This window comes from Carassius auratus, chromosome 25 (genome assembly GCF_003368295.1).
Source record: "Carassius auratus strain Wakin chromosome 25, ASM336829v1, whole genome shotgun sequence".
Taxonomy (NCBI): domain Eukaryota; kingdom Metazoa; phylum Chordata; class Actinopteri; order Cypriniformes; family Cyprinidae; genus Carassius; species Carassius auratus.
In genome coordinates this window covers 22,714,311-22,729,660 of record NC_039267.1, presented here as the reverse complement: position 1 = coordinate 22,729,660, position 15,350 = coordinate 22,714,311, and the positions used below count along the sequence as shown (strand labels likewise).

General features: G+C 38.5%; 1 protein-coding gene across 1 annotated transcript in view; it reads right to left on the bottom strand.

Annotated features, from left to right (window-relative positions):
• The window catches only part of LOC113043661 (CD44 antigen-like), a 59,731-nt gene extending 48,277 nt beyond the window's left edge, over nucleotides 1-11,454 (bottom strand). The window contains exon 1 of the mRNA XM_026203170.1: nucleotides 11,301-11,454. Coding sequence (XP_026058955.1) covers nucleotides 11,301-11,367 — 67 coding nt within the window. The 5' untranslated portion in view covers nucleotides 11,368-11,454. The remainder of the gene's footprint in view (nucleotides 1-11,300) is intronic.
• Nucleotides 11,455-15,350: the final 3,896 nt, after the last annotated feature.

Below are 15,350 nucleotides of genomic sequence, written 5' to 3'. Positions count from 1 at the left end.
ATTTTCTTATTATTTATTTTTTATTTCTGTTATATTTATTTATTTTATATATATATATATTGATCTCAGCCAGTTGATCATGTATTTAATCAACACGTCATATCACCCTAATTTTTCATGCTCATATGCTCACATTACTCATGGGTGAAGCACATATTAAAGCGAATCAGAAATTATGAATCTCTAATAAGTATTGAGTGGCAATCCAGCAGGGGAAGCATACACCCTGCGGAAATACTTCGAATGACTGTCATTGATATTTAGGTTTGGGTACTGAAACCCAGTGCCATGTACCTATGGAACCGGTATGAACCAAACCGAATCAGAGCATTTTGGTGCCTCTTACATGCCTGAGTGAACGATTTAAGTCCTGGTTCTCCAAAATTTACACATGAAGCAGGGGCTTGAAATACATTTATTAGCCTTCGAGTAAGGGAAAGCTTGGGAAATGAGAGCATCCAAGGAGCGTGTGAAAGCTGTGGATTTATTTTAAATATTTGTAATGTTCTTTAATGTTATCCATAGTTTATTTTATGGCTCTTTTTTTCACACTCACACAGCTAATGAAAACATCAACCTTAGAAACAACCGTAACATTGAGATTACGCCACTAAATACAGCGAAGCCCAGTTGAAATGCTTTTATTTGTTTTATACAATTAGTAGACCGGGCAATATACACAGCGATGTGGATTAAAAGAGCATTTATGTATGTGATTCCCATAATGGGGGGTGCAGGTTAAAACTTTCAAATCAAATGTGTAGTACTGTGTTTGGTGAAATATGTTTGTGATAAAAATGTTTTAAGGGTATAAAGTTACAATTAATCATATGTGTACTGTTATAAAAATATGATTGATGCTTAATGTTCAAAACTGTTTTTAGAAAATGAAGAATGTAGTAGAGAAAAACATACTTATTGAGATCTAGTACTGTTTTGAAAAAGGTGAAATTTCTTTGTAATTTATTAGTTACATTTAATGAAATTGTAAGGTTTATAAAAGTTTGGTGAAATGGGATTAACTGATTTTGAAAAAAAGTTTAGATTAATTTTAAGCTTCATATTTTAGCTGTTTACAATTTTTTAAATGCTTTAAATAAAGTATAAACAACTGTTTTTGGAGAAAAAAAAATTGCTCAATATATGCATCCTGTTATGACACATTGTGATAGAGCTTAAATCATTCATCCTGTGAAAAAAATGTGAGACTGTAATAGTTTTGACTGTTTAAAAATGTGATAAACAGCATTCTGACCTTGTGCTGTATATGGAGTACAAATTTGCCATCACAAAATACAAAAGGCAGTAACCTTAAAAAGGACTAATTTGCACCGTTTACATAATGTACAATAGCACTATAAGGCACATATCCAGTTTATTCAGGTACATATTTGCATTTGATAGGTACATACTGCAAGGGTACAGATATGTACCCATGTTAAAGGGGTACAACGGGTGTACTCTTGAGGCTACTGTTGTACCCCTGAAGGTACAAATTTGGCACTTTTTTTTCTGACAGTGTAGATATGACTGATTTTAAAACAAAACGGTACCACAGTAACTGGTGCATTTTGGGGATACAACACAGATACTACAACACAAATTGAATATTTTTATGTGAGGGAGAAAAGAAGCTTGAACTCCTGTTTCTTTACTGCTTAGTTTTTGTAATGCTGAAATGTATAACTGCCCGGGATATCTCAATTTTCCTCTGTAAAAGTAATACAAAAGTAATACATCAATAAGTTCTTAGTGGATGCATACAATTGATAAAAAATGGCTCATCTGAAAAGCATTAGAATGCAGAACTGAACACACATCACAGTTTATTTGTTGAAATCCTTCTTTATTTGTTGCAACACATAAAGTCTCTAGAAGTGGTTTGGCCAGCTAGGGACCATCTACAAAGTACACGAAAATTATAAAACTATAAATATTTTCCCACCGGAATGTTTTTTTATAATGAACAAAACAAGAGCAATCTGTGTTCCAAGTCCTTTTAAAGATATAAAGATTACTCACAATGCTCACTTGAATTTAAATAAGAAATATTGTAAACAAGATAGATGATAGTGTTTATTATATTATTATTACTTTTTATAAATATATTAATAAAAAGAAAAACAATATAAAAAAAATCATAATTCCATAATCCAGTGGTCATTCAGTAAGATGATTCCTTGAGGACATTTTTTATTGTATTCTTTTGTTCGTTATTTTCAAAGAAATGACACCAAAAAAGTACACACTATTGAAATTAAAACCAATAAATAAATAAAAAAATATATATACTCTTCTGTATCAACCTCATGGTGTGTGTCTTGTTATAGTTTTTTATGATATTGAAATTCAACAATTAAGACAATGCTGGCAAAACTGTTGGTTGATTTGACTTGAGTTTGAAAATCTATATTTTAATAAAATAATTTATATATATATATATATATATATATATATATATATATATATATATATATATATATACACACACACAGCAAACTATATAAATCTATGCTAACTTGAAGCTATCCTAACTGATGCAATACTATGCTACTAACTATGCTTCTAACAATACTAATGTTACACTAACAACTATGCTAATTAACTATATAAATGCTATGCTAAATAGATGCTAAAATACTCTATCCCGATTGTTTTCAATATTCGCCATTCCAACTCCTGACTCACTACAGTGATTTTGATGGAACAAGATGCTTTTATACTGCCAAGGGCGTGGTAGCTCGTACCAAGGGCGTGGTGAGCTGGAAACTGCTTACCACCGTAAACATTCAATAGGAAAAATCAAAAAATTAAGGCGGAAATTGATCTGCCACAAACAAAGTCGGCGGTCGCGTTGAGCCTTTTGACATGAGAAAAGGCTTCAATAGTTAACCAAAGCTAACTGTGGTTACATACATCTTCCTAAACTCCATTTTAAACGTTTAAGAGCTATGAAAGTGAAGCAGGACAAAAAACGATGAGGTGACTAGGCAGGAATTAGCCTAATCTGCACACAAACTTACCTTCATGTTTCACAGGCTTCGTTCTGCAACGAAGCATTACACCATTATCGATTTTTAACAAAACAAGCCTACTCAAATTGTCACGGTTCGTGAATGCACCGTCTCCAGCTGTATTCATGTTACGTCATGTTGATAGTTTCATGTGGGTGTTAGGTGCTACTCATTCCAACAGCCTATTTAACACCCTGTCTTTCGTCTCCTGTTTGTCAGATCGTTGTTTGTAGATCCGTGGCTGATGTCTTGTTTGTGTGCTCCTGCCTTGATTTGTCTCCTGTCTGGTTTCTGTTGGACCTTTGCCTTCATCCACGGATTATATTCACCGCACTTGGATTTACCACCACTGTCATCGTCATCAGCGCACTCAACCCATCTACTCACCAGTCTGTGCTGCCATCGATGTTCCTGCGTCACTCTCCAACCTTCCATCATCACATCTTGTACAATAAACTCTGTTTACTCGCTTTTGCCTCCTGTCTCATTTACCAAGCATCACAGAAGGATCTGACCATTATGGAGGCAGCGAGCAGTCAACATTCCACCCTTGAAGAAATTCTCAGCAACAGTGTTCGGAGGATGGACTCCCAGGAGAGGAGTCTTAACGACACTGGTCGCGCGGTTCAAGCCCTGGTGACGCAGGTGTCCGAGCTCACCCAGCAATTCCATCTTCTTCGAGCTCCCACTGCGCCACCCACACCGCCCTTTCTCCCGATACCACCAGTGACCGCCTCCCAGCCGGAACCACGCCTTCCGATCCCGGAAGCATACTCGGGTGAGCCTAGCTTCTGTAGAGCATTTCTAACCCGTTGTGATATGCATTTTTCCCTTCAGCCCAGAACATTCTCTAACGAAAGAGTGAAGGTGGCCTTCATTCTAACGTTGCTCTCTAGGAGAGCGGCACTATGGGGGACGGCAGTGTGGAAGAACCAGGACCCATGCTGCGACTCGTTTCAGGCACTCTCCGCCGAGATGAGGCGGGTCTTTGATCGGGCCGTCGCAGGACGGGAGGCCGCCAGGAGGCTGGCGGAGTTACGCCAGCATGAGAGATCCGTCTCAGACTTTTCGATCGAGTTCCGGACCCTGGCGGCAGAGTGCCATTGGAACGAGGAGGCGCAGTGGGACATGTTCCTGCATGGGCTGGCTGACCGCGTCCAGAGGGAGATCTACGCCCTGGATCTTCCCCCCTCTCTCAATGGACTTATTGAGCTGGCGTTACGGGTCGATGCACGTCTCACACGGATGGAGAGGAGGGGTCTACTCAGCACCCCATCCAGGGGACCGATCTCCGCCGAGAAGACCTCATCACCATCATCATCCTCTACGTTCCTCCCGGTAAGACTGAGGTCGGCAGCACAGACCCACCACTGTCAAGCACTACTGGACTCAGGGGCAGAGAGTAATTTCATGGAAAGTACATTGGAACACAAGCTCCACATTCCCCTCAGACCTCTTCCGCACCACATCACGGTTCACGCCCTCTCTGGACAGCAATTCCCTACCATCTCATACATCACTGCAGACATTACACTCATCACATCTGGCAATCACTCCGAGACCATCTCCTTTCACATCCTTGACTCTCCCCTGGCACCCATTGTCCTCGGACACCCTTGGCTCCTCCTCCATAACCCCAAAATAGACTGGTCCTCTAATTCCATACTGTCCTGGTGTAAAAAGTGTCATGAGTCTTGTTTGGTGTCTCCCTGTCCGTCTGTGTCTGTGTCTGTGTTACAGGAGGAGGTGGTGGATTTGTCTAACGTGCCCGCTGAGTACCTCCTTCTGAAGGAAGTGTTCAGCAAGTCTCGTGCTGCTTCTCTTCCTCCGCATCGTCCCTATGACTGTGCCATAGAATTACTGTCAGGTAAGTCTCCGCCTAAGGGCAAACTTTATTCACTTTCTGTTCCAGAGAGGGAGGCTATGGAGAAATATATTTCTGATTCTCTAGCTTCTAAATTCATCCGCCCTTCCTCCTCTCCTGCGGGGGCGGGGTTCTTTTTTGTGGGAAAGAAGGATGGATCACTGCGACCTTGCATTGATTACCGGGGACTGAACAACATCACGGTTAAGAATACTTATCCTTTGCAGTTGATGTCTTCAGCATTCGAGAGGTTGCAGAGAGCGTCAATTTTCACAAAACTGGACTTACGCAATGCGTATCATTTGGTTCGCATCAGGGAGGGGGATGAATGGAAGACCGCTTTTGACATCCCCAGAGGGCACTTTGAATATTTGGTTATGCCCTTCGGGCTATCCAACTCCCCAGTGGTCTTCCAGGCACTCGTCAACGACGTGCTGCGAGATATGATTGATCAGTTCATTTATGTCTACCTGGACGACATATTGATTTTTTCTTCCTCTCTCCAGGAACATGTGCAGCACGTCCGACGAGTGCTTCAGAGGTTGCTAAAGAATGGGCTTTTTGTCAAGGCGGAGAAATGCGAGTTTCATGCACAGTCAATTCCATTTTTGGGGTATATCGTGTCGACTGAGGGAATACGCATGGATCCCGAGAAAGTTAAGGCTGTGGTAGAATGGCCAAGCCCAGATTCCCGTAAGGCCCTACAGAGGTTTCTGGGGTTCGCTAACTTCTACCGGCGTTTCATTGGCAACTTCAGCCAACTAGCCGCGCCTCTGACTGCCTTGACCTCCGCCAAGACTGCGTTCAGGTGGTCAGACACAGCTGAGGCTGTGTTTGCCAAACTGAAGAGCCGTTTCATTTCAGCCCCTATTCTGATTACCCCTGACCCTACACGTCAGTTCGTGGTGGAGGTCGATGCGTCAGAGGTGGGGGTAGGAGCGGTGTTATCTCAACGTTCTCCCTTAGACGACAAGGTCCACCCGCGTATTTTTCATATTGTTTATCTCCTGCAGAATGAAATTACGATATTGGTAACCGAGAATTGTTGGCAGTTGGAGGAATGGCGACACTGGTTAGAAGGATCGGGGGTTCCTTTTATAGTATGGACTGACCACAAGAATTTAGAATACATTAGCACCGCCAAAAGGTTGAACTCCAGGCAGGCTCGATGGGCACTTTTTTCGGACGTTTTGACTTTACTATTTCGTACCGCCCGGGTTCCAAAAATACCAAACCCAATTCTTTATCACGTATTTTTGACCATTCCGAAAGCCCGTCTACTCCCGAGTGTATTTTTCCTGAGACATTAGTGGTCTCCACTCTCACATGGGAGATCGAATCGAAGGTCAGAACGGCCTTAGAAGGGGTAACGCCTCCACCCGGGTGCCCACCGAACCGCTTATTTGTGCCGGAGGGATTAAGGTCCAATGTTATCCAGTGGGGACATTGCTCTAATGTAGCTTGCCATCCAGGGGTTAACCGTACTAGATTTTTAGTCAAGCAATGATTCTGGTGGCCACTTATGGCTCGCGACATTTCACAGTTTTGTTTTGGCTTGCTCGGTTTGTGCCACTGGTAAGGCTTCCAATCGGCCTCCTGATGGGTTACTCCAACCGCTGCCAGTTCCTTCGAGACCCTGGTCCCACATCGCTCTAGATTTTATTACCGCCCTCCCCCCCAACATGGTTGTTTTAACCGTGGTGGACCGGTTCTCGAAGGCCGCCCACTTTATTCCCTTGGCCAAGTTGCCCTCAGCCAAGGAGACAGCGTTGACCGTCATAGACCACGTCTTTCGTTTACATGGCCTCCCGATAGACGTGGTGACAGGGGACCCTAATTTGTGTCTAAATTTTGGCGAGAATTCTGTAAATTACTGGGAGCGACTGTAAGTCTGTCCTCAGGGTTTCACCCCCAGAGCAATGGTCAAACCGAGAGAGCCAACCAAGATTTGGAAAGGGTGTTGCAATGTTTGGTCTCCAAGAATCCATCACAATACCTTACCAGTATCAGCTACGGGCCTATCTCCTTTTGAGTGTAGTGTAGGTTACCAGCCACCTATTTTTCCCAGTATGGAATCCGAGGTTGCGGTCCCCTCCGTTTACACCTTCGTCCAGAGGTCCCACCGCACTTGGACCAGAGCCCGCGATACTCTACTCCAAGTGGGGGCGCGCACCAAGGCCAAAGCCGATTGCCACCGGTCTAGGCCTCCCGTATACGTCGTGGGTCTAAAGGTGTGGCTTAAGGCAGTCCGCCTTAAACTCCCTCCTATGTACAGGAGAATTCATCCCGCCTTTCATGTATCCCAAATCAAGCCCGTATTTCATTCTCCCATTAATCCGCCTACCCCGGTCCCTCCCCCACCGCGTCTCGTAGATGGGGAAACCACCTATTTGGTTAATCGCATTCTGGACTCTAGAAGGAGGGGACGCGGATTTCAGTACTTGGTGGACTGGGAGGGTTACGGTCCGGAGGAGAGAAGTTGTGTTAATAAAATAAATAAAACCTGTAAGCCTACTTGGGGTATTTTACATGCACAGTGCCAACTTCGAGTCAGTAAAATAATAATAAAAACAATAATTTAATGCTGGTATCCAAAATATTTAATTCAATACAAGTGGAATTAGAAATTAGATACATTTTAAAACTTCAATGCACACGTATAATAAGCCTAGTAATAATAAGCCTATTAATAAGTAGACATTTTAAAATACATCAATAACTGATATCATAGTTTAACACAGATAAAATCAGAGTTAAAGCTTGCTTTACGTGTCACTCGACGAGGATTCTTCAATCGTTGCGACTTTAAATCCTGAGGACACAAAATGCCGCGGAAGTTCCTGTCGCGGAGTGAAGAAGAGGTGGAGTTACGAGGATTCTCAGACTATTGAAGTGTCCGATGGAGTTAAGAGATTTGCTCTCAATCTATTTTCAACATTTTAGATTGTTTAATAATTTGTAAAAATAATAGATTGACCAATAGCATCGATTTGTGAAAAAATATGAAATTGACAAAATTTGGACATGCAATCCCTTACGAAAAATAACCATGGTTTTATTATAGTAAAACTGTAGTAACCCATGGTTTTTTGGCGTATTGACTGCCATTTGTAAAACCACAGATTTACTACAAATACCATGGTTAAACTATGGTTAATATAGCAAAACCATGGTTAATTTGTGGTTACCATGGTTTAACTACAGTAACCATGGTTTTTTGGTTTTATTTGTAGTAAAACCATGGTTAATTTTCATAAGGGAAGGTTTCCACTCGACAGCGACGATATTTTAATAAAGGTGTTCCATTCCAATGTTAACCTTAAATTGCATCTGTGTTTCATATGAATTGTATAATATACTGTGTATAGATCAGCACTTACCTAATGTAAGTTACTTTGCAGAAACAATTAATTTGTCAACATTCTTCTCACCACTGATAATGGGCTTTAGACTAAATTATGTCAGTGTTCCATTTTCATTCATTTTTGACACCTCATACATTGAGTGACAGAACACTCCTATTTGTCATGCTATATTTACATATTTGGTATTGCTGGATTCAGCACAACCCCACCTTTCCAACAAGCCATCATATTTGTTTCTATAATAATCCCAGGCAAAGCAAGCACAAAGTAAATGAAAACATTCTGCTTAGATATTACATTTGAGCATGTCCGCTTATTTTAGGTATGTGTTTACATGTCTCTATTTATTCCATACATAAATATATTTACATCCAGTCTTTTCTAGTAGTTGAATCAACTTCCTGACTACAAACATGTCAAGTTTCAAAGCTCTCAGAGCTTGTGTGATTGATCTGCATTAGTTTATATGTCTTAACTCTCATACGGACAGGCTATATTTTAGTCCTTTATTGGTTTTGGGGTGTATAACAATATCTGTTAATTTAACAATCTTAGCAGTAAAACATTTTTAGCTAAGAATCCATTTCATATATGGGAGACCTTAGAGATGAGGAAAAACATTGTTGGGTTTAGTTCTACCTCCGGTAGGGGTATCTCAAAAATTAAAGCACTTTTTGACCATTTGTCACTAGCCTAGGTGGTAATAAGGGAACTGGAGACAGGTGGGGAACAATCAATCAACCAAAACAAGAAAAGGAAGGTGACCAAATAAGGGAACAGAAATTCATGAACGTAACATCAGGAACAAGACACAGCTTTTGAAGTTGAAATAGAAGACTTTATTGGTTTTAAAATGTATAACTTTTAATGTCAAACTCAGTCAAAAACAATTGCATTATCTTCCTCTAGGGGGCAGTAATACTGGAAACTCTATGGAAGCAATTTTTTTAATTTCAATAGCATGAATTTGGCATCAATTTTTTTTTTTTCTTTTTTTTTTTTTTTTTTGTACTCAATTTTTTATTGTCTTGTCTTGTTGGGTAACAATATAAAAGAGATTTTGTGACAGTACAGATATATATAGCAATACATTCATCACCCTCCCATCCCAACCCCCCTCCCACCCCTACCACATGGGATACAACAAAACTATCAGTGTAGCACAGTCAGTGTTATAGAACAGTTCACTTAGTGTCTTTTCAGTAAAATGTCCTGAACTCTAGCGATTCCATTGCTCCATGTTTGTATAGTCCGAGGTGTAGCGCCGTTGATCTTGGCAGAAGAAAGTTCAAGAAAATGAATCTCTAAGAATGTATTCAGCCAATGCTTATGGGCTAAGTTGTGGGGTGGAACCCAAACTTGAACAATGATTTTTTTGGCTGCTGTAAGACCAGCTAACCAAATTTTTCTAGACCTTTCATTCATGTCTTCAAGTTTAGAGTCATCATTGAGAAGATGTACAACAGTGCATAATAACCTCTATTAAATCTGTAACAAGGTCTTTGTAGCTGCCATATAAGATGGTATTTATTTTAAAACTAAATTATGTATTGGTTTAATTTTCAATAGTGTGTGTGTTCTATTATAGTTCTGTGGCTAAAACCACCATGTGTTCTTCTAGGGAACCAGTTATAATACCCACCCTTCGGATTTGTAAAAGGAAACTGAATACTTTTTAAATTAAATTATTATTAACTAACAGATTTGAATTTAATTCAATAGCATGTATCCTGAATTACAAATGATGGTAAAACCTGCATGGAAATGCTCTTTTAGGCCAAGGTAACAAGAGACATCTTTTGAAGTTGAGATGGAAAACTGTATGCATTTTAAATGAATTTATTGAAGGTTTAAATTTAAAACTCAGTCAAAACAACTGCAGTACCTTCCTCTAGGGGGCAGTAATCCTGGGGACTCTGGAAGGTTTTGTAAGCAATCCTTGAATGTTAATAGCATGAGTTACGCATTGCTTTTGACAATAAAAGCTACTAGAAAATGTTATTTAAGAAATCTGTAACAAGACAAGCCTGTGAAGCTGAGATAGATTATTTATTTTTAAACTAATCAATTATTTGTTTAATTTTCAATAGTATGTGTTATATTATAGTTTTGTGGCTAAAACCACCATCAAGGTTTTGTTCTAGAAATCAGTAAAAAGACACACCTTTTGAAGTTAAGATAAAAGAGCATATTTACTTTACATTGATTTATGTATTTGTTGACATTTCAATAGCATGTGCGGCCTTATAGTTTTTTTTTTTTTAAATAAAACCAATGAGTAACTGAACACACCCTTTGAAGTTGAGATGGAATACTGTATGTTTTTTTTTAAAAAAATGAATGAGTTAACAGATTAAAATTTAATGCAATAGGTTTCATCATCCTGACTTAACATATGATAATAAAAGATGGCTGCAAATGTTCTTTGAACACGTAACAAGACATACCCATTTAAGTTCACATATCAAACTGTGTGCATTCTAAATTAATTTATTTAAACTTCAGAATGTCAAACTTGGTCAAAACAAGTGCAATATCTTCCTAACAATATTTGTCATGCTTTGCATTTTTGTAATTTTTTTTCTCAATTGTTCAATTTCAATACCTTTTGTTATGCTATAGTTCTGTAAGTAAAACCAACATCTAAAGGTTCTTATATGAACCAGTAATAAGACACCCTTTATATTTTAGTGAAGCTTTTAGATGGAAGAATTGTGCCTTTTGCTCTTCATTTTACACTTTGCCCCTAATGTCCCTATCCTGCACGATTACACTGTAAGGTCTATCAGTTACAATACCTTAAGGCAGATTAAAACAATTAAAACACATTGTGTGTTCTCTTCTACACTTGAAAGCAATTTGAACACAGTATGTTTCTTGTTATTGTGCTAAATTGTTAAAGAACAACTGAAGATTTCAAAGGCTGAATCTCTGACAAATGTCAAACATCGAACCAACTTGATATCGGTACACTTAGCCCTGCTCCATTCATACTCTGTAAACGTCAGTCAAAATTCAAAGAAAGATGTGTAATGTTCCTCTGAAGAGTCTTCTTACCTGTGGTATTTTCTGATCTCGAGGAGGCCAGTAGTGCAGAGGTGAGACCCAACAGAATAATCCACATCCTGATGCTGATGAGGAAACTATGTGTGAATCCAGACGGTGTACAGTAGAGCTCAGAGTCTGCTGCAAGTTTGGAGATTTGAGTGTCTTAACTAATAAAGATCAGAGGAAAGGGAAGTGCATGTATAGCCACACCCTTCAACATCTCCCTTCACTCTCTCTCTCTTGGGTCTCCATGTGCATGACACTAGCTGTGTCCCAAACTGAAGTGCATGGACTTCGGAGGGTGCACTTGAAATGCGATTGTGTCGCAGCAGCGGGACAAAGGCTGTCCCAAACTTTCTTGTCCGAAAGCACCTCAAGAAACTGATTTCGGTCAGACTTCTGAGGCAGTGTAATGGTTTAATGATCTACAGCAAAATATAGAGAGCTTTGGTGATAACTAAGTGAATATTTAATCACTGCAACATTTATTTCTTTGTAGAAATTATATCAAAAGTTTAAAAAACATTGACAACTTACATTAACACACAAACTGACCACCAACCGCAACTTTAAGACGCCATCTTTATTTTTAGTTTAACTGACACAGAAAGACAGATTTTGGATGCAGCCCATGTCACTACATAAGCGGACGAATTTCACAGGTGACTTAAAATGTGCCCTTTATTTCCCGGGAAAATGAAGTGTACATCTGATGGGCACTTTGCACCCTGCCTTATCCCAGAATCACTTGCACACAGATGAAGACGGTGCTTATATTCAAAGGCAGGTGAGAGTTCAGTGGAGGAATTCACATTGAAATGTAAGTACTGTGTTTTAATTTGCTCAAATACCTAGCGAAAGTGTTAAAAGACATTTATTAATTTTTTTTTCATAAATCCCACAAACAATAAGATAGCCACTATATCTGGCAATAGTCTTTCCCCTTTGTTGTGTTTCTGTAGCACTGTCATGCAAGAGATGTCTACAAATGTTTTCAATTATGTTTTATCAACAAGGTTCGGGAGGAGTGCATCAGATACTTGCACTTAGTAGACAGCCTAAAGGCCCCCGCGGCTTCGGCGGCGTAAAGTGCATTTTCAGCCTTTGACCGCTGAGTGGCGCTTTAACCACAAGTTATCAAACAAGCGCATCAAAGCACATTTTCACTAATACACGTCAGTTTTGCCTCACTGATGTGTTACATTTGACTGCTTTAGTCACAGAAGATTAAAGAAAAAGACTATAGTTCAAATATTTAATATTCACAGATAAAAGTTTGGTACTTATGAAGTTATATGCATTTATTAGAACGTATTCAAGCAGGATAAATGTCAATCCTGTGCCTGAACCTGTGATTATATTTTCTAATCTACATGGTATTAAACCATATTTTAGATTTGACACATTTAAAAGCTTTACAGTATTATTTATATTTTATGAATTATGTGTTATATTATTCAAAAGAAATTGTGGTTTGCTTTGCATCGTAGCATTAAAAGTGGTAGCCTATTTTAGGGGGGTTGGCTACATGGATTAATATGTAATGTCAATATTTTCATATATTATGCCTATATTTTAATTTATATTTTAAAATTCCTTTAATAAAACAACATGCATTTTTGTTATTCATTACCTGTCCTTTATTTTGACAGATAACTTCTTGGAAAAAAGACATTTGTCTGTAAACTGATTAAAAAATTATCGCATGTTTAAACATGAAGCACTGTATAATTTCATTCCAATTATTTATGCCTAATTAGCCTAAAACAAGAAACGAATAAATTAAACCTGCACAATTTAGCTAAATCTTTGAAACCCTAAAGAATGGATGGATAAATAAAACATCCTAACGATTAAACTCAAGTTCCTTCATTATAATCAACAAAATACACACGATGTAAAAAAGAGCTTCATTAACTGACAACATAAGTGATTTTATAGGGAGCCTTCTTTACTTGCTTTTAGTGCTGGGCAAAAGCATATGGCCTAAAAAAAATCAGATTTATGATTTAAATCAATTTTAAAATCAATATTCAAATGACAAAGAAATTTTTCAAAACAAGTTTTAATATAGTTATAAACTTATAACTGAGACAAGATGATAAAAACTGTGATGTTATTACCTTAATGCTGGAAAGACCTTTATTTTATTTTATTATAATTTTTTATGATATATTATTTATTATTATTATTTATTTTTTGTTAATACTAGTCCATCAGCTGTGCAAATTTTGTTTGTGAGGAAAATAACAGTACATTTTTGTCACTTATTTTATCGAAACAGATCGATTAATTTCTCTCAAGATTTCAAAATCAAATAGCCTACTGATAATGTTGTAGCACTGTAAGATTACATTTGTTTGAATGCATTATTGCTAAAGCAATTGCGTGTGAATGTGCTTTATCTGTTTAAATCATGCTTTAACCCGAAAATTATCAGTAAAAGAAACAGACAAACTCATATAGCCTTTAACATCCCGCTCGACTATTGCAGTCATTATAACCTGATCAAGCCATAGCTAAATATGTTTAACATGAATTCTTGCTGAATATGCAGTTATATTACGGGCTGTTGGCATGAATTGTACTCGTGATGGAGGCTCCAGTCACACTGAAAAAGTCTAACATTGCTGTTGTTCATTTAATTTGTATTTTTTCGTTGAAATAGCTTAAAATTATTAGTTTTTTCAGTTAAAGTAAACGTTTTAGTTTATATTTATAGTTGAATCCATTCTTTTTACATGAATACAATGTGATTAGGCAGCGGGACATCAAACTAAATTTATTCTTTTGATCAGAGCATAATTAGATTAAGCATGGTTTGCATATGTGCATTGTTGAGTTGGAGAGCCCGCTCTCGGACCACCTGACCTGTTCAAACAACGGATTAAAAACCGTCCGTTACAGTCGAACTGTGTGTCATGAGCGGCGGGCCGAACACTTCAACAGACCCCTCAAGCCTGGCTGAGACCGAAGATCATTAATTCAAATACATTTGTTCTGCTGAGTGTTTTTAATAGTTAACAGTGGTGCGAAGAGTATACAAAATGTGTATTTGCTGAGACAACGGTTTTTTAAGAGCTCTGCAGGCTCTGTTTTAAAACTAACAGTTCCGTTAGTTAGTGAAGATATCAGTATCATATGAAACCAAACGATATTATGCATCAAATAGTACCAACCATAAACATGCTAGCTAGCTTGTCATGAAGGGGGGTAAATAATGCAAGGATTTTTTTTTTTTTGCTGCATTTTTGACACTTGACATGTGGTAGTTTATCCCCAGGTTCAAGCTTCAGACTTCAGGGACGCAAACAGCGCGCTTTTCGGCACCTCCCGCTTTTCTCACGTCAGTTTGGGTGACTTGTGTGAATCGTACAGGTCTGAGAGCATCTGATTATAATTTCACAAAGTCATCTGAAGCCATGGGGGATGGTATGCTGAGACGCCGCTAAGGCCAAAACTCCTCTTTAAAGGTTATTTACCCAATTCAATCTGTAATTTTTACATAAGATAATTTTAATATAAGAAACTGGAATTGTTTGAGCAAGAGACAATTGAAAGTTTGGAGTCTTATATCGATGCATACTGCGACAAAATGGCAAAACCCGACAAGTACACTCAGCTGCAGATTGAGGCGGGGCTGCACGTGTAACCCCGCCCCCGGTGCAGCCCCGCCTCAATCTGCAGCTGAGTGTACTTGTCGGGTTTTGCCATTTTGTCGCAGTATGCATCGATATAAGACTCCAAACTTTCAATTGTTCAATTCGCCCACACCTACTCTGATTGGTTTAATCTTCTAAAAAACTTAAAACGCTGTACAGTTTTACAAAGCCTTCACTATAATGCAGTTTTTTTATTGTTAACTTGACTCACTATGTCTGATTTATTGACTCTTCTTAACCAGATTTATTCACAAATGAATAATTGGGACATTCTAAAAGCACGCTTAACGTGAAAGTATGTGACTTTATGCATTAAAACAGTGTTTTAAAAAGACCAAACTCAGTAAACAAATTATTAATAAAGCATTCTATTCACAGACAAGCAGATATGAGCACA